At 44.1% G+C, this 22944-nt stretch overlaps 1 protein-coding gene across 1 annotated transcript; it reads right to left on the bottom strand.

The window, feature by feature from the left end:
• Positions 1-16503: 16503 nt before the first annotated feature.
• Positions 16504-18316, bottom strand: LOC132469618 (uncharacterized). The gene is made up of 2 exons (XM_060067605.1): positions 18177-18316; positions 16504-17932 (listed from the first exon to the last, which is right to left on the bottom strand). Exons 1-2 carry the CDS (start codon positions 18265-18267, stop codon positions 16947-16949), a joined length of 1077 nt encoding a protein of 358 aa, XP_059923588.1. The 5' UTR covers positions 18268-18316; the 3' UTR covers positions 16504-16946.
• Positions 18317-22944: the final 4628 nt, after the last annotated feature.

Raw genomic sequence — 22944 nt, 5'->3', positions numbered from 1 at the left:
TCCACTGCAGGGTGCGGAACGGATCGGATCGCAAAGGTGCGGTAGGGAGGGGGCGGTATAGCCCAGCTCAGTTCCGAGGTCGCGTGGTGGGAAATATCGGCCCGACCCAGCCCGCGTCGGGCTCAGTGTTTATGGCGCATTTCCACTGCAGGGTGCGGAACGGATCGGATCGCAAAGGTGCGGGTCGGATCGCGTTTCCACCGCCAAAAGTGGGCGTGACCCGGACTTTGCCGTACCCGTTCCGACCCCATTCTAGGGACTCCTCCGTTGCGGTACCCAAAACGAGACCAGACGCCTGAAAGGGTACCCTGGAATTCTAGCTACACCCCCCCTCCGTTGATTGGTCGACAGAATCGTCACTTCCGGGTGACGCGGGGATAAAAAAAAACAAACAGTAGCCTCGAGGTATTATTCTTTACAATTAACATGTCGCGTAAAAAGCTTGCTTGGGCGAACAAGGAGGTGGAGACGTTCGTCTGCATTCTTGCGGAGGAAGACGTTGTTTACGATGTTTACGTAGCTGCCGCGGCGATTGACATCCGGCCTACCACCAAGGGTACTGTCGGCAGTGGAAACGCGACCTCGGAACTGAGCTGGGCTATACTGCCCCCTCCCTACCGCCCCTTTGCGATCCGATCCGTTCCGCACCCTGCAGTGGAAACGCGGCATTAGATTCTCGGCAGAGAATCTAAACACTGACTGGAACTACTTAGCAGGTGCCTGTAGGCCTATATCAGGAGTTAATGCACGCCCTGCAGCCAATCAGAATACGAGTATTCCCCCAGACCGTGGTCTAAACAATATTATTCACGAGTTATAATCAACCCCTACACATCAATATTAATGATAACCCATTAAATACGGTATGATTTCTAGATGTCATGGCAACGTCCGCTCGCGACACTGGACTTACGAGGCATCGACGCAGACTTTCATTCACATAGCCAAAAACAAGAGAATAGATTGCTAGATAAAATAAACATCAAGACATACAATTCTAAAAAGAACAGATGAAGCAGCTACCCTTTTTTCCTTCGCAGTTTGCTTACAGAGCAGCGCACCTGCATTTAATATATCTGTTGTGGCAGCCCGGTTCACGAATGTTTCTAACTCACACGGAATGCACCACACTCAGTTTCCAGGGTAAGCCGAAGTCGGCGTTTATTCGGCGAAAGGGTACAAGGCAATGCAAATACTGTCAATGGTGGCCTCCGTGAGACTCTCAGCTATCGACTGGTTCTTTGCTGGTCCTTCTTGTTACCCCCGGTGTGCGTCCACGATCGTCTTTTATGCCGACTCTCCCCCCCCCCGGCCAGCTGCGTTGCATCCCGGGGATTGCGCCGGGTGCCGACGCACGCTCTGCTGCCGACTGGTGGGTGAAGGCGGTATACCCCGTCGACCACTACCCCGCGGTTCCCCCGGGTGGGGAGCGGGTTGTCACACTGTGTATTGTCACAATTTCTCAGAATCAAAGGTGAAAGTAGAAACGGGTGGCCAAAAGCTGTCATTTGTTAGTTATCACAGACAATTTTCAACAATGAATGATCTGTACGGAGCTCCTTAAGGGACCTTAGGGAGAACGCTCCCGGACAGAACCTTAGTTTGGAAGTCGTGCTTAGTGACACGACAAATACTTCCAATTGAAATACAAAATTTAGAAAATACGTGTCCCTGATCACGTTTCAATAGATTTTCGTGAGACCAGGTTCGATTGGGTTGAATTGCGTGTGTCTCACACCGAATGCATGAGACTTGAGAGCCCTGTAGGCTTACTTACGTGACACAAACCAGCACCGCAAACATTCTCTCCCGCTTGAGATTACGTCTTTCTTTATAGGTTCATGGGTCTGATGCGCTGATTTCCCATGCTGATATTTCCGGAGATTCTCGGGCATCTTCGTCAATTTGGCTATAGATTGTTTTCTCATTACACGCTAAATAATATAATTATAGCCTAATTATATATATAGCCTATATATATATATATAGGCAATATATATAATTAGGCAATATATATATATATATATATATATATATATATATATATATATAGCATTTATGGTTTTGGCATAAACATAACTAGGGTGCACTGTACTATCTGCACACACCCTTTCTGAAGCCTCTCTCTTTCGCTCTCTCTCTCTGTCCCTCCCTCTCTCTCTTTCTCTCTCTCTCTCGTAGCGTTTTGTGGAGCACGTTAATTGTCTAACACTCCCATTCAGAATGCATTGGTTTACATTTCGTTCTGTGTAGCACGAAAAAAGTCGGACTATCGTGCTCTGGAACACGATTCAATAGATTAACGTTCGTGCGCATGAGCACAAAATCGTGTGATACCTATGGCGACACATTAGTGCCATAAAGCACTCATGTGATAAAACATGCATTCGGGCGTATTATATCATATCACACGCGTAGATATTAATTGCGAGCGCGCAAATTATCTCTGCGCGCGCGCGCACTCAGAGCGCTGCTCCCCGAGCGAGGAAAACAGCTCCTCGAGAGCATTACCTCGTTGTAAGCGAGAGCGGGAAATAACTTTGGTCGCACAAAACAGCCTCAGCCTCTCGCGAATGATGTTCTGCTCTCGCGCGCAAATTTAGTTTTGGCACTATGGGGAGGGAACCAAGGCAGGGTGGGCTTTCCTATGATTGGCCGTTTCTGAAGCGCGATATTTGATTGACAGCCCTCCTCAGCCCTCCTCTCATTCAACTCTGAATTGTACAGTAAATGGCTGAAACGATAGTTACGTATTGTAACTCTAGATTCTATGAGTATAGGCGCAGCCTTTTAAGGCTATCGCTATTGGGTTATCCCTAGGCGTGAGCCGTAGCACTGAAAAATGTCAGTGTGGGCACCAACAATGTGGGCCTCAATTACGTCCGCGTGTGGCGTGCCTCAACGACGTCCGCATTTCGCAGATATAGTCGGGCGCCGGCGGACGTTCTGCTCCCAATAAACAGCTTTTCTTCAGCTATTTAAAGGACATTGAGGCCGACACTTAAAAGGCTGCGCCTATACTCATCTAGAGTCTATAGTATCTAGAGTTACAATACGTAACTATCATTTCAGCCATTTACTGTACAATTCAGAATTGAATGAGAGGAAGGCTGAGGAGGGCTGTCAATCAAATATCGCGCTTCAGAAACGGCCAATCATAGGAAAGCCCGCCCTGCCTTGGTTCCCTCCCCATAGTGCCAAAACTAAATTTGCGCGCGAGAGCAGAACATCATTCGCGAGAGGCTGAGGCTGTTTTGTGCGACCGAAGTTATTTCCCGCTCTCGCTTGCAACGAGGGTGATGCTCTCGAGGAGCTGTTTTCCTCGCTCGGGGAGCAGCGCTCTGAGTGTGCGCGCCCGCAGAGATAATTTGCGCACTCGCAATTAATATCTAGGCGTGTGATATGATATAATACGCCCAGGGCTCTACACTAACTTATTTTTTCAGGAGCACTCGTGCCCCTAAGTTATACAATTTAGGAGCACAGGAAAAAAAATGGGGGCACAATAGGTTTTTGTTTAGAACATTTATTAGCGTGCAGAAATTGCACACACCAACAGCACCAATTTACTAAAGCAAAATTAAGACAAATAAATAGACAAGATTACATTTAGGCTACACAAAACAGCACCAATTTCGGCTTCCAACGTACCAGGGTTATTGGGCTTGGTGCGTTTTAAATAGAAATCGGGACAGCGAGAATGCCTAGTGAACTCGATGTGTTTAACCACAGCATCGCATTTCAGATTAGGGTTCCCCTTTATAAACAGAGAGGATCCTGCCATTGCCAATGGGGCTTCCTTACAAAATGTAAAAAACATTTTCATGTTCTTAGCATCATAAACTAGCCACCCGAAATCCTTCAACTAGTCGGGGGTTGAATTTGTTGACTTTATCGACTACAGTAACAGCATTAACTTTCTCCACGCAGTCTCTTCATAATATTGTAATGACCACGGAAGAGGCAGTGAATGAAGCATTGATTAGACAGCGATTTAGATACCTAATAAACCGTTGGAACACACAAGACTGGTAACCATAGCAACGTAGGTAAACAAACCCCGCTAAACCCTCCCGTAGCGCTCCCCGCGCTACGGCCATCCGGAGGCGCAAAGAGCTTTTGGCCTTGATATTATATATACAATACAATTATATTATATTATATACCATACTATTCTATATAGAGCACGGGGAGTCGCAAACGGCAACAATCACTTTCTCCTCCATGCTGCGGTTCACCTCGGACTGCACTACAGGGAACGGTTGGCCAGTTGAAAACTGATTGGCTGTTACGTTACGCACGTCACTCAGTGGCCACGCTGTTGAACACTGATTGGCTGTCATCACGCGAATGTCGTAGTGCGCAAGTATAGTGCGCTGTGGAGAAGTCACTCGCACGCGTGCTCCTGTTTTGTTTTTCTCGTTCGCACGCCGAAATATTCACTTGCAAATGCGAGTGAAATGGCCGCACTGTAGAGCCCTATACGCCCGAATGCATGTTTTATCACATGAGTGCTTTATGGCACTAATGTGTTGCCATAGATATCGGGTTGGACATTCACACATGTGCATCTTCTCTGCTTGCATAGAGATAATATATGTTCAAAAGGCACAGTTGTGACCTAGAAAACATGAGAATATGCTGACATCCACACAGTATGACCCAAAAAACATGCTATGCACATCAATATTTGATGAAAGTCCAACTTTGTATTGTGTAATGATTGGGGATATAAGGAGCAGGACGAGAGTCATTCTGGAGTGTCTTTGCAAACTCACTCGGTTTTGTTGTCTCTCGTTTGCGGGTTACAATAAACTCTCCATCTATACTTGACCCGGACTCTCCGATTCCTCTTGCATATAGAAGTGAATTAGATAAGTCGTTAATAGAAATCTACGACAATGCTTCCGTCGACGGATGACCGAGGGCGTGTCTGTCGTATAGGGGATTAGTCTCTGTAGACGGATACTGCAGCCAATCAAATCGCTTCCCACTACAATGGCGATGTGTGGATATAAATACAAAAGATGACACCAACAACAGGTGGCTCAAAAACAATCTACATTTCTTTAAAAAATATATAACGGCCAGATTTCTGCTTGTTTTAGCAAAATGCATCCAGGAAACGCGTGGAGTGTATTTGCATAACCGCGATCTGATTGGCCGACGGATCCGGTGCTGCCTGAAAAGTTGAAAATTTCTCAACTCTTAGCCCACGGAGCCGAATGGACGGACGGACCCACAATGCATTTCGCGAACGCCCCATGCAAAGTCAATGACATCCGCCAATGGACGGAGGTAGTGTGAACAAGCCCTTACCAATAGTATCCGTCTGCGTCCTGCAAGACGGAGGCGTGACTGGTAGTAGGCGTAACTTGCAGTAGGAGGCGTGTCTTGTACTTTTCTAAATCGCGGTAGTAGGAGGCGTGTCTAGTACTTTTCTAAATCGCGGAAGTGATCAGTATGTAGCAGTGTTGCGCGGGTACAAAAATGACCGCAACTGGGACCTCAAATATTAGGCTTTATATACAAATAATGCACCCGACCCGCTCATTTAAAAATATGCTCTTGATCAAAGCCTTAATCGCTTAAGTGAAACTGACATCCCTGAGTCATATGCATTTAAGAAAATAATTTACAGATTTACAACTTTTTTTTACCGCGAAAAGAGGAAGATCTCGCGTGGACCGCGATTTAGAAAAGTACAAGACACGCCTCCTCCTACTACAAGTTACGCCTACTACAAGTTACGCCTCCATCTTGCAGGACTTAGACAGACCCTACTCCCTTTTACCGTGCCATTCTAGGGCCGGATTGTGGCCTTCTTGGCTTTCCATATTCTGCTCGTCCGCTGCTCGTCCGCTGGCCCACAAAATAGCTATGCTCTGATTGGAGGGGAGTGGGGAAGTGGGAGGTAATATTCAACTTCTTTTTTTTTTATAAATCTTTATTAAATCATCACGATACAAACAAGAACAAGCAAACAGTCATTAATACAGAAAATACATTGATCAAGAGCAGAGCCAGGGGGAGCTCAAATAAATACATTAGAAATAGTGCATAACTGAATAGATTTAGTAGCTTTCCTATTTTTTGAGTCATATATGGTTTTGATGTACTGCTCTGTTTCCCTACCAAAAGCAATAAAAGAAGGTTTAGAGTTATGCCCCGTTTACACCATCCCGCTAATGGCCGATGGACCACCGATGTGGAAGTCGGGGTGATTCGGGTGACATCAGGCTAAAAATGTATGATCGGGTCAATTTATCAGGGTAGCATTTACACATACCCGATGTTATAATGATAACATAACGATTTATGCCAGGGAAGACACCCGAAGTGCGTTTGGCGTCATTTCGAATGACGCCAAACACGTCAAATGACGCGTTTGGCGTCATTTCGAATGACGCCAAACACGTCAAATGACGCGTTTGGCGTCATTTGGCGTCATTTCGGGAGAAGGCCAAGGGGAGACTGGTTTAGACTGATATTTATTTATATATTTATTTATATTACAATAGCGATTTTATAATAATAGAACGCCGGTTCTAAATGGGCGAAGTACCCCTTTAATTATAAAAGTAGGACACCCCCTATTTATACCCAAGTGACAGATTGAGGGTCTTCCTTAACACAATCTGGTCACAATCGTTATTTGTCGTGAGACTATTGGTATAATTCGGCCTGCAATCTGTATGTTTCGGGTTACATTGGCTTACATCGGGTCTAATTCGGGTAAAAAATAAATAGCGTGACTCTATCGGGTGTAATTCGTGTGCATTCGTTTAATAAACGTGCTATTCCGTATGTCTTCCCTAGAGACATCGGGTGTCTCTCGGGGGTCTTTCGTGTGTTGAGGTTGCCGATATAAAGACGATAAAGCGCGGAAGATTAACGAATATAGCCGATGTACCCCAGGAAAATTCCCGAACGACTTGCGATGGCTTACGTTATACTCCCGTTCTATTCCCGATTATAGCCGATTAGCCCATAGCAACACCTGGTAACCGATTCTACCCCGATAGACCCAAAATTAACAAACATGTTCGTTCTTTGCCGATGTTGCCCGATGTTACCCGATCATTGAGCTTTTCTTACCGTTTTCTAACGATGTTCCCCGGAAGAGTAACAGTGTTTCCCGATGCAACCATGCTATTTGCCGATGTTATAACGATAGCTGCTGATTTAGCCATCGGGCAACATCGGGGCCCACTATCGGGTAGGTGTAAACAGGGCATTACTAAATTTGGCTTTGTGAATATGATATTTCCCTAAAATGATCGACAAATTAATCAGGTATATTTCTTTCTGTTTTTTACTTTTGTTGTCATGGAAACCAAACAGTACATCTTTCCACAACAAAGAAATATCAGAGACAAGTTTATCAGTAATGTATCGGGATAGATCTTTCCAGAAAGTGGTGGAGTAGGGACATTGCCAGAACAGGTGCACCATTGTTTCTGTACATATCCCACATAAAGAACAGTTAAAGGTTGGGTATGCGATTTGCGAAACGCCAGCAGATTTTGAAAATACACAACTCAAATGGTCCTACCCCCTCTCCTTCAACGCTGACTCTGACTCCACCCATTCCAAGTACCTGGACGCGCAATCATGCACGAGCGCGAACAGAGATGCGCGAGAGTGAGCCAGGCTAGCGTAGGTTTTCGTTTAACAACATGGCACTACATTCAGCTGTAAATTGCACCCAGTACCGCGGGAAGTAGGGGTGCTGGGGGTGCTGCAACACCCCCTGTCCGAGGCCCTGTCTTATCACAGAAAACGATAATTTCTAAAAACTCCGGCCAAAGTGGAGATTTCTGAAAACGCCGGTTATGTGTTGTCGTGTCAACGGGGAGAAATGGGATTTTAGGTTCTGAAGCATGGACATAATAAAGGAGTTCTGAAGCGTCACATTATGCACCAGGAAATGCTTAACGTCATGTGAGCGCCCGCTGTACCGTATTGGTCCGAATATAAACACAAACCCCATTGTAACGACCTATGTTTGGAAAAAAGATTTGAAGACCAGATCTTGTTTTTAGGAATAAATAAATTGTATTCATTGAAATAATATACGAAAATAAAAAGGCATAGAATAAAACACTGCATTGCCACTAAACAGTAGTGCAAATAGGCCGTACTGATGTGTACACCAAAGACTATTTCTGACACTGCCCCGCTGTGTTCGCTCTGGCTGTGTTCGCTCCGAACTGTTTCGGCCCGTGGCAAAGCGAGTCATCCTCGCTGCTGTCCAAGGCATTTTGAGACGCAGCATTTATTTAATGCTCATATGACCTAGTGCTGAAAAAAGGTTATATGAAAAAGTGTGAGGGTAGCGGTGGTGCGCTAAACTTGTTCTGTGAGCAGCTGGATGTGAACCATGGTGTGAAGGAAGTGAACACAACGATCGATTTTCAACTGTGCGCGCATGCACTGGTGTAATTGAGCTGCGCTGCTATATATCTTTTTTATCAATGTAACGAGTTGCGAGTCTAGTGCAGGCTGAGTTTCCAGCACCCCCTGCTGAGAATACGTTCTCGCGGCTATGGTTGCACCAGATGTTATAAACATTAAACGGTCACATAAATCATTACTATTTTTAGAAAATGTTTGTTTCATATAATTGTATTGGAAGTCCTGGTTTTCACTAGGGTTGCTGCGGTGTGGACATTTTCACAACGAGTAATACACTCGTCTCAACACCGGTATTACGAGTATAAACGGTATAAACTTTGAAACTAGGTCAACCGCCACACAAGCATCGGTTTTCAGTTGCCGCCAACGTTCGAAAGCAGCGCCTAGGATTATTCTTGATTTCAGTTTTTCTCTTTCAGCGTTTTTATTATCAATTACTCTCTGAAAAGAGTTTTCCTTCTCTTTGCTGGTGGTGGTGGGGATGGTGGCGTCTTGTCTGCCATGGAAATTGTCTTCTACTGCTAGGTCCAAATGTGGATTAACTAGTTCCAGTAGCTACCGCAGGATAACAACAAACAGGAGCTTGCTCTGGGTCACGAGCTCTGGGTCACGAGTACTGCACGAAGGGGTCGCTCGCGGGGCGCGGGGGAGGGGGAGTGCAGTACGACCGTTTGATTGACGTACTTACTGTCCAATGCAACGAGGTGGCAATCCAAATGATTGGCTGGAGTTTTTCGAGCCCTGCCCGTTCCACAGATGATTGACTTGTTTAATTTTCATGTCAGTACTTCTAACTCAGTGGCTGTAAGCGGGTTATGATAAGGATTTCAAGTAATTTTGCAAAAATGGCCAAAAAAGCAAATTCCGTACCCAACCTTTAACACATGTCATGCTTAAGCCTACACTGTAAAAACGAAAACTTAAAATTGTTGGTCTCATTATGATTTCTGAGTAAAATGAATATAAAACATTAAGTATTCATGTCAACTGTGCAATGCAATTTAGTGCAACCAACAATGTTGAGTTTTCGGTCAAGAGTTGGGCTCACTGTAGTATCTTTGTTAGCAAGACACACGGGTTTAAGTCAGACTCCTGTGTTCGAAATCGTTCCCTATCCACTCACTCACTATTCCCTATATAGTGTCCATGATATAGTGCACTATTTAGGGAACGAACAAACGAGAATTCGGACACTACGCTTAAGATTTCTAAACGTCATTTGCGTCAGTAAATGCGCCGGGTATTTGTGTGACGCAGACAGATGCGCCAACATCATGTAAACAAACCGGTCACTCACGACGAAAGCTGGAGGTTGTATTGATGTTGAATGTTACATTTCCTTGTTTAATTCATTTTGAATGTTAAATATTCTATGTTAAATCCCAAATAAATTGTTGACATTTCTAAACGAAAGCCGGAGACTCCATCATTAAATGTATTCGTTTTCGCGGTTATTCAGCTTCTTCTTCTCCTCCGAGTAGGGTCCGACTGCGTCCTGCAAGACGGGGGCGTGTATTTTGAGGAGGCGTGTCTTGTAAGGAGGGCGTGTATTTAGTCGGCCCTGATTGGTCTGATTCACGACGGCGTCTGGCGTCACACATAGCCTCGTGCAGAGCCATAATCTATTCTATTTGACATTTGCGGATCTCTTCTCTTGTCGAACCTACTCCGGAGATTTAACGAACTGGTCAACAGCAGTTAGATAGCAGAAAGATGATTGCCTGTACTGTTGTGTATCTGTTTATAATCTATATTTCTCAATAAAAAGAGGTTTAAAAAAAAAAAAAAGAGTAAAAAGTGTCTCTCTCTCTCTCTCTCTCTGGGCCCCCGAAATATTGTAGAAGGGGCCCCTGTTTCCCATTTTTAATAATAATTGTATCCCTTAATGTTATTGCACATATTTTGTATTTACTTTTTTATAATGCTTTGTGTAATGACCTTCCCTTTCTCTATAATAAAAAAATGTAGCCTACCCTTATGGCCTGAGTCATGTTTCCCTTACTAAGAATTCCCTATCGTATGCATAAGTATTGTCTGTAAACAATACAAGTGGAATAGGGGCGAAAATGTACAATTCTAAGGCTTGTATCCTTTAAGTAACTTTACTTTGTACCTCTGTAAAGCCAAGTATATGCATTTGACATCACAGTTATCAGTAAATGCAAATTCGGTTTCTCTTCATTACTCTTTGGTCAGCCTGACATTTTCAGAGTAAATTCCAATCAATATTTTTGTGAATATTAAGAGCCAGAATTTAAATGACACCGCCCATGAGCAAAATATTACACTAACTTTTTAACTCCACTGTTACAGTAAATTGACTCCCTCCCGTAGCCTACAAACACCAGGCAATATCTGGACTTACAGAAGTTAACTGAAATATTGAATCCCCATTTTGTGTACCTATGGTGTGGCAGGCTGTGTAGCTGTATGGCAAAGATAACTACGTTTTGTAGGTTTTGACAAAAACGGAACAGCTTCGTAACAGAAGAGTTAACGATGCTGTTGCTCAACAAGACAACTGCTGGAGCTCCAATAAAGTTGCTTACAAATAAACTCCTACATCAGAGTAAGGAAGGACGGGGGAAACTTCAGTGGAAATCCCATTGTCATTGTGACACCGTACTCGACAGTACAAGGAAAAATATTTCGCTATTTTTTACCCGTCTCTGTGCTACGTTGGAAAATTACTCCCCGATTTCAGTAGGAAATCACAATCCTACGTATTACGTCATCACGCTGAGATTGGTCAGTCGGTGTATAGGCGTGTATTTCACACGAGGGCCGTGTCTTTGTACACGGGGCGTGTTACTTTGTACACGAGGACGCAGGACGCAGTCGGACCCTATTGTCTCCTCCGGGAAAACACGACCGCATTGCATTGTGGTATACGTGAGTAACATGTAGGGTACATCGTATGTACCCTATTTTAAGTCCACTATATAGTGCCCTATATAGTGGACCACTGAGAATTCGAACACCATACAAAATGGCGTGCACCCTATTTAGTGCACTACATCCATGATAGGGAACGATTTCGAACACAGCTTCTGTCTGATGGTGCGTTTTAATATCCATCCGTCTCGGAGGTCCGAGGACGTTGCCTAGCGACAAGCACAAACACGCCCCTTTTCCTCGGACGGCGATCTCGCCATCTCGGTTGAACTCAGTGGTGACCGAGCGAAATTCCGAGACAGAATTCAAGATGGCTGCGCCCATTGTGACTTGAAGTATGAACTGTTTTCATTGTGTTTGGACCACTTTGGTGGCTTAAATTGTAATTTCAATCACTCGTATTACTGCAATACCTTACTGCGTCCGTATCTCTGCCTATGTACACAAATATATTGTATTTGTGTACAGCACTTCGGTCAACTACTGTTGTTTTAAATGTGATATCTAAATAAACTTGACTTGACTATGGCCTATAGCCTACTTATATTGGATCGCCTGGTCCTCTGCCAATTCTACCGCGACAACAGCTTTCCGGGTGGCGTCCATGTTTTCCTCCAACGACCGAGCGAAATAATAAAACGCTTGAAGTGTGGGCGTGGCGTCAGATCCGAGATCCGAGTCGGTTCGCAGAGAATACTCGAACGCACCATGAGGCTGGGCCAACTACGGTGCACACGCGCATTTCGACACTTTGGAAAATACGGGGTTTGTCCGTCCACACCAGAAGCGAATTGAGTGACCAAATCGCCGGAAGTCATTCACTTTCTATGGGCAAGAGCGACCAAAGCGACCAAAGCGACCAACGCTACCAGCGGCCAAAGTTGAGCGACCAGAGCGTCAAAAAGAAGTTGAAAACTTTTTAACTTTATGCAAATGACTATTATTCGCTTCAGCGACCAAACACTGACAGCCAATCGGAATGTAGACGCTCTTCGCTTGCGTGGATCCCAGGGAACATCGGCAGGCACTTTGGTTCCTACCTACCTTTATTCACTCACTGAACAAAATGTCGGCTGAAGTATTAATCGCGGCTGTAACTGGGCACCCGGTGTTGTACGAACCCACCCTTTTTCAGTTCAGAGATCGAAACGCCATAGTGGTTTGGATATCAAGTGATGATAAGCGGGAGTATTTATAGGCTACATGATCTAGAACGTTCGTATTTGAGCGGGAATCATTATAATTTGCTCTACATGCCACCAATCTAACCAACCAATCGCGTGTTGCATGCTTTAAACAAAACCGTCACATAAACAAACTAATCGACAAGACGAGGGATAAATGACAAGGGATATATCTCTTGTCTTTTATCCCTCTATTCCCCACTATTCACGGAGCCTGAGGTGAATAATTTTTAATTAAATAGTCTAGATAGATAGATAGTCAAGTCTTTATTAATACCAAACGACACAAATCGTCGGGAATCCATTTAGGTGGTTCGTCCCACACAGGACAGTAGCCTACAAGACCACACAGAACAAGTCTGACTGGACATACACACAATACATCACATTAAAACTAGACACGCGTTGATAGATAGATAGACAGAAAGGCCTAGATAGATAGATATGTTCCATTATTTGCCTTGCGGAGCCAACCAGTCCTGTGCACGTATGCAAATTAGCCATGTGCGCCAACGTCTATTTGTTTTGAATGCGACGAATGAGTGCAGATCATGATTTGCAGATCCAGATCAGTGAAACATATTTCAACTACTACAGCACGCAGGGTTTTTTGTTCTCGGTTGTAATTAGCCTACATTTTAGGATTTTTTTTATATTGGGGGGAATCACTGTCCTACTTGTTGTCGAAGCACTTTATCGAAAAAGCAAAACCGTCTCGGCAATATGGCCAAGGTGTATGGGAGAGTTCAATATTTGATATGGCTGTCTGTAGGGCCTACTAAACGCATACGGCTCCTTTAAATTCGTCTGCATAATTGAATTGTACGTCATGAGCGACTTGAGCGACCAAAGCGAACACAAAAATTCGCAGCGAAAATTCGCAGCGACCAAAGCGTCTTTGACGCTTTGGTCGCTCCTGGTGTGGACGTACAGTAACGGAATTTTCAGATGGTAAATATTGTGGCGACTCCCCGGGGAGTCTGGGTATTCGTGATGCCGGTTGGGAAAAAGGGGTTTATTGCCTTTTGTCAATTTGTTTCTGTTAGGTTAAGTGGGGTTAACGGGTTTGGGGTCTTTATTGTTTGTGTGTTGTTTATTGTGTGTAGTGTTGCCGCCACCGTTACCGAGACTTGCATGTCCGTTGGTTGGGTGTGCGGTGCGCTGTGTGTTGTGGGTGTGTGTTACATAAAGGCAGCTCTCGGGATCGTGCGGTGTATGAGGCACGAGAGTTGCGTCACCGTTTAACCTGGGCTCCCGTCTCGTGCAGAACAAGTTTGACCATAATGTCAAACTTGTTCTGCACTTTGGTTTGCTGCATTTAGACAGCGATTCTCTGCTGCTGAATTAGCTACATGTTGCTTGTTCTATTGCTGTCTGGCATTCAGAAATGTAAAATTGCAGTTTCTAATTATTAATTTTAATAAAGTGAACTTAAAACTTGTTAGGGTTAGCATTCTTTGAAATGCTTTTTTTTTTAAATAATATTAACCTTCATTTGAAATATTAAGTTAACAACCCTGACTTACTTTTTTGATTTTTGTAAAATATAAAAATCTTAGTTGGTATCCACAAGTTTCCAACGCCCCATGATGCTTAGCGCGAATTGTGGGCTCCACTTCCGGTTAGTAACCGGCGGTTACTACGAGATCGACGTAAACAATCACCAGCTGTCATTCATCAATTACAATGTGGGAACACAACCTCACCGAGTTAAAAAACGGCAACATAATTATTCCTTTGCCCTCTGCAGTTACTGCATGGGAAGACGAAGTAAAAAAATGGCCGAGGATAACGTACAGCAGCATTTTCTCTTATTTTATTGAGTCTGTGTCTTGCGATGGTGAGGCAATGATGAACCTAAAAAGCTCCGAAGCTTACCAGTATTTACACAGCGAGAAAGTCGGGCGAGTGTGGCTAAAGGAGGTCACAGAAGACCTAGTCTACTTGAAAGCTGATATAGAGCCAAGCCAGAGTCTTAATAACACCCATCTTAAGGCCTGGGTAATGGTATCAACGACAGGAGTGATACAGACAGCAGGCTGTTCGTGTATAGCAGGAGCAGGACGCTCCTGTAGTCATGCAGCAGCAATATTGTGGAAGGTATTGCAACACCACATATTATGTGCCATGACAAGAACTAAGATCTTTTGGTGAAATACATGATTTTGAGACACTAGCTCAAAGACTACTTAGGTTGTCGGATTCTAGGCCGAAACATAAATTATCACATTCATCTGATCTATCCTCACGATCCATTATCTAACCGCCCCATAAGCAGGCCATCAAAAAAACGCGTCTCTGCAACCTATGCTCCGAGATCGTACACAAAAACATGGTACTAAAACAACCACTCAAAACCGAAATAAATAGTATTCCAACCAATCACTGACCAGGGGTGGGTGTTGTGTTTTTTTTGCGCTGCGTTCATGATAGTTTTTGTTGGATGCATGAAACACGGAAGGGAGGGGCGAGCTGGCTCTGTTTGTTTGGGATCTTGCTTCAAATACCAACAGAACGTCACCGGACGTCACCCAAACATCGCTGATACAACCTTTAAGCATATAAGTCGGTTTCAGCATGTGATAATAAGAAAATGTGAAACCATTCCTTCTTGTAGGTTGAGAATGCAGTCAGGCAAGGTGTGACAGGGACAGCCTGTACTGATGTGCAAAGGAAGTGGAATACTGGTGCAAAGAGGAATGTTTGTCTGGTAAAGGCAAAGCATATTAATTTTAGGCGCCACAGACGCCAGGACACATATCCCCATCCATCAAGGCCAGAACAAAACAATTCCACACCCTCTCCCCGACTCTTCAGTAACCATGAGGATTTCAAAACACACATCAACTCCTCAATCACATCAACTACTCTATCAGCTTCAAAATCATGGTATTATCCAGCTTGCTTACAGAGCAGATGTAGAACCTAGCACAGGGCCAAACCAAGATTCAGAATTACAAATTGAGAACCATACTGATCATAGCACACATCTGACATGTAGGAAGTGTTCAGTGTTTTACCAATCATACATTGCTTTGTCCCCCAATCAAATATCCACATTGGAAATGGACACAAAGACCCAGAGTAGGTCACAGGTTTGGCATGACGCTAGGAGACTGCGTCTCACTGCAAGCACAGTGAAACGAGTCCCCAAACGACACACCACAGACCCCCAAAGGTTTCTCAATGAGCACGTGTACCCCACCTTCACCGGGAACACAGCCACGAAATATGGCTCTGACAATGAAGTCAGGGTCATCACACTCCTTGAGAGCAGAGGGCATGATGTGCACAACAAAGGACTTGTGGTGCATCCTGACCACCCCTGGTTGGCAGCCAGTCCAGATGGGATCCTTGATGGGACAAAACTTCTTGAGATCAAGTGCCCCTTCAAGAGTATGATGTCTCTCGAAGAATTTCTCACCCGGCCAAACGGTGACATCAAAATCTTGGATGATGGAAAGTACCTCGTTTTGCCAAATGGAAGAGCTGGATACTACCTTCAGGTAAGCAGGGTTGTTTTTAATGGCAAGAAATACTAGCTGCATTAGCCGATTACAAGAGATAAACAATATAATGTGAACTAATATTCATTATTTGGTGCCAATTTAATGTATTTTCTATTATTTTAGACACAGGTGGCTATGATGTGCCTTGGTCTACAGAGATGCACATTGGTTATCTGGACACAAAAGGAACATTTAGAATTGGAAATTCCATTTGACAAAGATTACACTGACAAACAAGTAGAGCAACTGGAACATTTTTATTTTCTACATATGCTTCCCAGGTTGGCTGATGATTTTGGAGAAAATTAACTACATCTCTGCCCCAAGTACCTCGAACAGTTTTGTAATTAAACGACATATCAGTTGGCAATAAGTCTCACTCTGTGAGATGCAAAAATAACAAAACATTGGTTCAAATACATTTGAAGTATAAATAAAACTTAATATATATATATATGTATCAATAAATTGTTATTGCGTTACTATTTATATTTGTAGTATAAATACAACTTCATATAATATATGTACAAATACATTTTTTGTGTTCTATTGTAAAAAGAAAAAAAGAATATGACATTAACCCCATTTCAACAATGTGATGAATGTGATTCAGAAGTGACCTTTTTCATCTTTGTATAAATGTAATTATCTCTAGAATTATCCTGTCTATTTTTTCTAAATTTATAAAGTATCTACACTGTTCTCTGTATCCATCTTAATACTATGTATGAATCTGTGTGTGTATCTCTCTGCATCTATCTCTGTACAATATATATATATATGCATCTATGTATGTATGTTTCTCTCTATGAATAAATGTGTATGTATAAAAAAAATAAAAAAATAAATAGGAATAAATAAATGTAATTCATAAATAAACAAGATGTTGTTTAATAATATGTAAGATATTAATTGCTGGAGATAAGCTCTCCTCTCAGATTTATGAGAGCTGCACAAATCTGAAGTATTTTATATCAATTTTAGGAACTAAGCTTATTGGCACGGTTTGTGACAGGATCTTGAACACTTTGAGACGCCTTATAGCCCGTTCCACATGAATGCGTACATTTGCTATCCGTCTCATCTGAGTCACTTGCTCATTGGTTAGCTGGCTGCGTTTGCGTGTAAACGCAGGTATGACTAGCCTTACCCTCCTCTCCTCAACAAGATCTCTAATTGTGAACCCACGGTCCCCCATCACCACATCACCAGGACGTAAAAAATCAAGAAACCCTGAGTTCTGTGTAATATACCTGTCACTACACTTCCCACCAAAAGCCTCTGAAATAAACATCAGCATCCCTGATGGAGCAATGGCAACAAGGTACTTAACAGTGTTACTTGCATAGTAATGGCTGTAAGACTCAGAGCGCGAGTCTAAGTTTTTGGCTTTTTGCAGAACACTCTCTGTGCAGTTAATGATGCAAGTTAAATCAGAGAAATGTGGCAGAAAAACCTTTGGCATAGTTGCTTTTATAGTGTCACGGGGCAGCCATGGAATGAGGTCCCTGGTGTGCTCAGCAAGGATATCAACCCAATGCGTAAGTGTTTTACTGACCTGACTGGCTGATCTTTTAAAGCGCCTCGCTAAATCAGCTACAGCAAAGTTATGTCTGAGCTTCATGAGTGTTAACAAAACTTCATCTTGAGCTGGCATTGTTGATGACTGGCGCACAAAACCTCGTAGACAGGAGACAAGAGTGTTGAACACAAGTAGAGGAATCCCTGTGTACAACAGACAGTCTTTATCACCTTTCAGTGTAACCTCTGCAATGGACAGTGAAATCTCAGGGGCAGGTGTGATGATCATGTCACACATAAGGATGGATCCTTTAGAGTAGGTATGGTCCTCCTCAGCTGGATCCATCCACTGTGTTTGGGCATCCTTGAAGGTTTGAGGCTGCTCGAACACCATCACAGCTTGGTCTGCAGGTAATAGTAATATGGAGACATAGATGGAGATATTTGGATGAGGGTCTAAACATGCATTGGTGTACAGAATAGATCTAGACAAGGTTTTAACAGGACACTGACCTATGATCATTTCTAAATTAAGGATGAAAGTGAGGATACACCATTGACTTAACGAACGTAAATAGAGTAGCCTATACTGTATGCTACCGTAATGTTACATAAAAAAAGAAATGCGTCGATATCAAATTTAGCATACCTGTTGTTGTTGCGACTTGACTGTCAACACTCATCCTGACGACTCTTCGGCGTTTCTTCTCAGGTGGCTTCTCATAACCCAGATAAAGCATTGGGTAAGGGTTTTCTTCCGTTGGCGCTTTGTCCACAAAATGAAACGAACAGACAAAACAGAGGGGAAAGCAGAGGGGGCTGGTAGGGGGAATTTGGGGGGGGGGGGGGGGGGGGGGCATAAAGGAGTTATGCTTAGGGCCCCAAAATAGCTAGCAGCGGCACTGAGCCTGCCAGCTGATCAGGTAAAAACACAGCTGTGGCGCGACGCGTAGTGGGCGACCGGAAGTGTGGCCCACAAACGTTTCCCCAGCAACCGCCCCAGGAAACTTGTGGATAACTCTAACTTTCAAGTTTGTCTAAAGAAGAAAAATGATGTTTTGTTGGGCTCAAAACTCAAATTGATTGCAGTAAGTTGCCTTGCAATTTTGAGTTTTCTCAACTTTTAATTTTTTACAGTGTAAGGATATATTGCTTAGCAGGATAATACCTATGTATGATTTTGAAACAGACTTCTATTACTTTATTCGTAAGGAGGTATTTGTAAGGAAGATCCAGATATTTCCCCAATTCAAGTTGTCAACAAAATTAGACCAATAGGGAACAACATTATGGGTACTGGTGACATCTCTCTGGAATAAAGAGTGAATGTTACGATTATTATTCCTCATTGTGGTAGCGAAACCACAATGACAACTTAGGGTCCAAAGCTGGTAAACAGTCTGGTTTTCCAGTCCCTCTCAAGAGAGTAAAAATACCAAATGGGAGGTAATATTCAACTGTGCCCCCTTACTCGAAACTGACTCGCTCGTTTGGTAACTGTAGGCGGGGTACTTTCAGAAATGCATATCTCACTCAAAAAATCATGTACAGACTTTTTTCAAAGTTTGTATGCGTATGGGAGCACCAGAGACCCTAAACAACACCCCAAATCCCAGGAAAAGTGTTGTTTTCATAATATGTCCCCTTTGATATTCTCTCTAAGTCTGTCTGCCCCTTACAATGCCTTTGAAATCATAGTTAAGAAAAAAACTAGAAAGTGTGACAACCACGCGTCTTTGTGTGACTGTGTTTGCACTCCAATATTAGGCTTGCCTAATACAACACCAAGCACAAGGCCTTAATCAGCATGACTCAGTGGGTTTCTTGACAGGTTCGATTTTTTATACCGCATCACATTTTCAATGAGACACAAATGTGTGCCATGGAAACAGACAAGCTGGAATTATTTAAATTAAGTTAATATGACTACTTGACCTCATAGATTCATAGGAAAACTGGACTCCATGAAGTGGACTGTTGAGGCACTGTAGCAGGCAGCGCTTTTATGCAGACATTCATTTTTGGCATGACTCGATACCCTCCTGCTAAGCGTACATAACATTACATTTAGGCCTTTTGAACCAACTTAGTATACTTTCCTTTTATATCTCTCTCTCTTGAAGTTCTGTTGACTGGTATTATCAAACAATCCAGCATGGCAATATAATAAGTATTATGCATATCATAATCTCTCCGCTGCAATGTTCATTTTAATGTCCGTCCACCAGAGAGAAAAGCAGTAGCTAGGCAGAACAGTTATTATCCCACTCCCACTTGTAATCATTTCTGACCTCTGACCCTTGCTCACCTCAAATCTTAAAGTTCCCTGGATAACTACATCAAAAAAGGGAAGGGGTTCTGGTTTATTCTCAGAGCAGAAGTTATTTTCTGGTACGACGACTCCCAGTTAAGGCCCTGCCTCGCTGCTTCCCCCATTAGTTTCCCGTTTCCCGTTTAGTTCTTGAGGTGCACACATGGCTTTGAAAATAGCAAAACTAGAGCTCAAAATGTGTTTATTTATCTTTCCTCTCATGTTGTTTTATGTAATAACTTAACATTTCAAGTATGAGAGAAACAAAAGAAATGTCGAAGAACATTTTTAATGGCTTGACTTGACAAAATAAAAGAATCAATGCATCAATATAAAGAGCACAAGTAAATAAAAGCTTTATTAATACCAACATCTCATAGGGCAGTATTCAAATGTTAAGACATTAGACGGATGGCCAAGTGTTGGGGGTGTGTTCTTCTCCTTTGAATGAATGGAGTGAACTGACGGAAGACTTCTATAAACACTGTAGGTGAGAGCCTTGCCATGATTGGTTGAAAGACCCGTCTGCCTGCGGGGCTGCCATCTGTCTGCCTGTCTGTGCCTGCTGTACAGGAGCAGAATGTCTGCACAGCAAGTGTAGACAGGCAGACACACCACAACACTGATAGTCTTCAAAAGCATCGCTGAGTGTCGCTGAACGAAGCTGCCAAAGGTCTGACTTTGTTCGTGTGTGAACTATATTCACACACACACACACTGCATTGAAGTCGCACATACATACATTGAAAAATCAAGCAGATTGACATTAGTTTTACTGTTAGGGGAAATACAGATCAGGGAAAATTGGAACATTTAGCAGCAATGTCCCCAAAGGCCACACACTGAGCAATACAAATGGTGCCCTTTTCCCCTTTACCCCACGTTAACCGATCAGTCTGTCCGGTCGTCCTGACACTCCATCTGAGTGTCTTCATCTTTGCACCATCTCCATCTTTGCTTACTTGCTTGCGTACTTTATCCATCCCACAAAAAATCTCCAGGCTCCTGCACTCACAGCACCTTATGCCGCTTTTCCACCGCACATGTAGCTCGACTCGACACGACACGACTCGACACGACTCGACACGGTAGCAGCGCGGGTCCTTTTCCACCGCAAATAGTACCTCCGGGACGTGGGCGGGGTCGGCTGCGCGAAAGGGCCGTGACGTATTTTTGTACGCGACGCAAACAACACCTACGTAACCCACACATGGACAGAACCCACATAACAACAATGGAGAACATCGATGCGATGGTATTCGTGTTCGTATTATTAGCTGGCATGTTGAAGAAGTGGAATATGTTGGCTGCGGCGCTGCTATGGATGTTACCAGCATGGTTGCCATGTCGCTCTCGTGACTTCGTCACACTCTGGCCAATCAGTGGCCGGCCGTCTGCCGACGTCACCTTTTAGCATCGGCTCAGCCGCTTGGAACCTAGAGCGAGGCGGTACTAGAAAAAGCAGCCACTTCAGGTACCAGATACCATGTTTTCGCGGTGGAAACGCAAAAAAGGTGAGCTGAGTCGAGTCGAGTCGAGTCGTGTCGAGCTGGTACCATGCAGTGGAAAAGCGGCATTATACTGAGCCCCTCCAGTCCACCCCATTAATTCCTCTTGACACCCCCCACCCCTCTCTGTTACCCCTCTTGCCTTCCTCCTCTGGGAGTTAAGGCATTTGGAGCGGTTCAGTCTGTCACAGCTGGAGCTGCCCCAAGCCAAATTAACACACAGAGACATTCAGATACACACACACACGCTCACACACACACACACACACACACACACACACACACACACACACACACACACACACACACACACACACACACACACACACACACACACACACACACACACACACACTTATATATACAGTATATAATATGAACAGAGTCTGATGTAAACAAACTGCCATGCAAATAGTGAGGGAAAATATACACTTCCTGGGACAGGCGTTCAATCTCAGATAAACACTGCATCAGAGCACGCAGTATTCCTAGACACAGCTCCAGGCATGCATATTGTACACACACACACACACACACACACACACACACACACACACACACACACTCAGTTTGTGTCTGCCTCCGCTTACTGTCATCCCCATTGCGCTACACAAGTATCTGGCCATCAACAAACACAGTTACGCCATTGACTCGGCGCATCTGCTGAACAAACGATGCACAAACTCAACACAAGCAAATCCCTACTGACCTCCGAGCAATGGACCTTGGGCGTAGGGCAGGATGACTGGGATCCTTCTCTTAGTTATTCATGTTACTATTGAGATCAGATTAGATGCATGCATTTTCAAATGTGTGCTCTCAAAGAATCCCCCCTCCCCCACACACACACACACACACACACACACTTTCGTGATTTATTTGTGACCACATTTTATTTATACTATTCTCTAAAACTCTCCCCCCTCACCTCTTTCTCGTCTGTCTGCCTCTGTCTCACTTTCTTTTTCTCTCTCTGCATCTCTCTCTGCGTCTCTCTCTCTGCCTCTCTCTCTTTGCGGTTGGCAGTCTCCCTGGGACTGTTCACATTCCTGGCTGGAAAATCTGAGGCTTTGTCCAAACACCAGCTTCCAAGATCTGCCCAGAGAAATCCCACATGGCTGTTTCTACTCTACAGCCCCCACCCGCACAGTCCTCCGCCAACCACCCATCCACCAACCAGACCCCCAGCAATCCCCCCCCCCCCCCACACTTACTACTACACCTCCACCTCAAACCCCCCCTCCCGCCACTACACCACCCCCTCCTCCCCGCACCCCCATCCCATCCCCTCTCCCGTCTCACCTCCATCAACTCCGCTGTCTAACCTCCCTCCTGTTGGCCCTGCTTTCCTATCCCCCCCACATCCCCCTCCTCCTCTCTACAGTCATTAATTTGGAAATCCCGAGGAGTTGCTTAACCTTTCCAGAAGGCCTTGCACCCTAAAGTCCATCAATATACAGCACACCGTGGTAGTTATCCGGTCAGAGTTTTAATCTCTGCTCCAACACTGAGCAGACTGGCATTCCTGTTCCCTACCCCAAACAAGGGGCCACCGTCCTGCCTGAGGAAAAGCAGACATCACACAAAACTTATATACG

Source organism: Gadus macrocephalus, chromosome 12 (assembly GCF_031168955.1).
Source record: "Gadus macrocephalus chromosome 12, ASM3116895v1".
NCBI classification, from domain to species: Eukaryota; Metazoa; Chordata; class Actinopteri; order Gadiformes; family Gadidae; genus Gadus; species Gadus macrocephalus.
The sequence above is the reverse complement of the archived record's forward strand: the minus strand, read 5'-3'. Positions and strand labels throughout refer to the sequence as shown.

Bases quoted from the DNA above. Each gene is read 5' to 3' on its own strand.
- LOC132469618 (XM_060067605.1), bottom strand. From the start codon at position 18,267: ATGCTTTATCTGGGTTATGAGAAGCCACCTGAGAAGAAACGCCGAAGA. The intron at 17,933-18,176 runs GTATGCTAAATT...TATTACCTGCAG, and splicing joins TCAAGTCGCAACAACAACAG to ACCAAGCTGTGATGGTGTTC.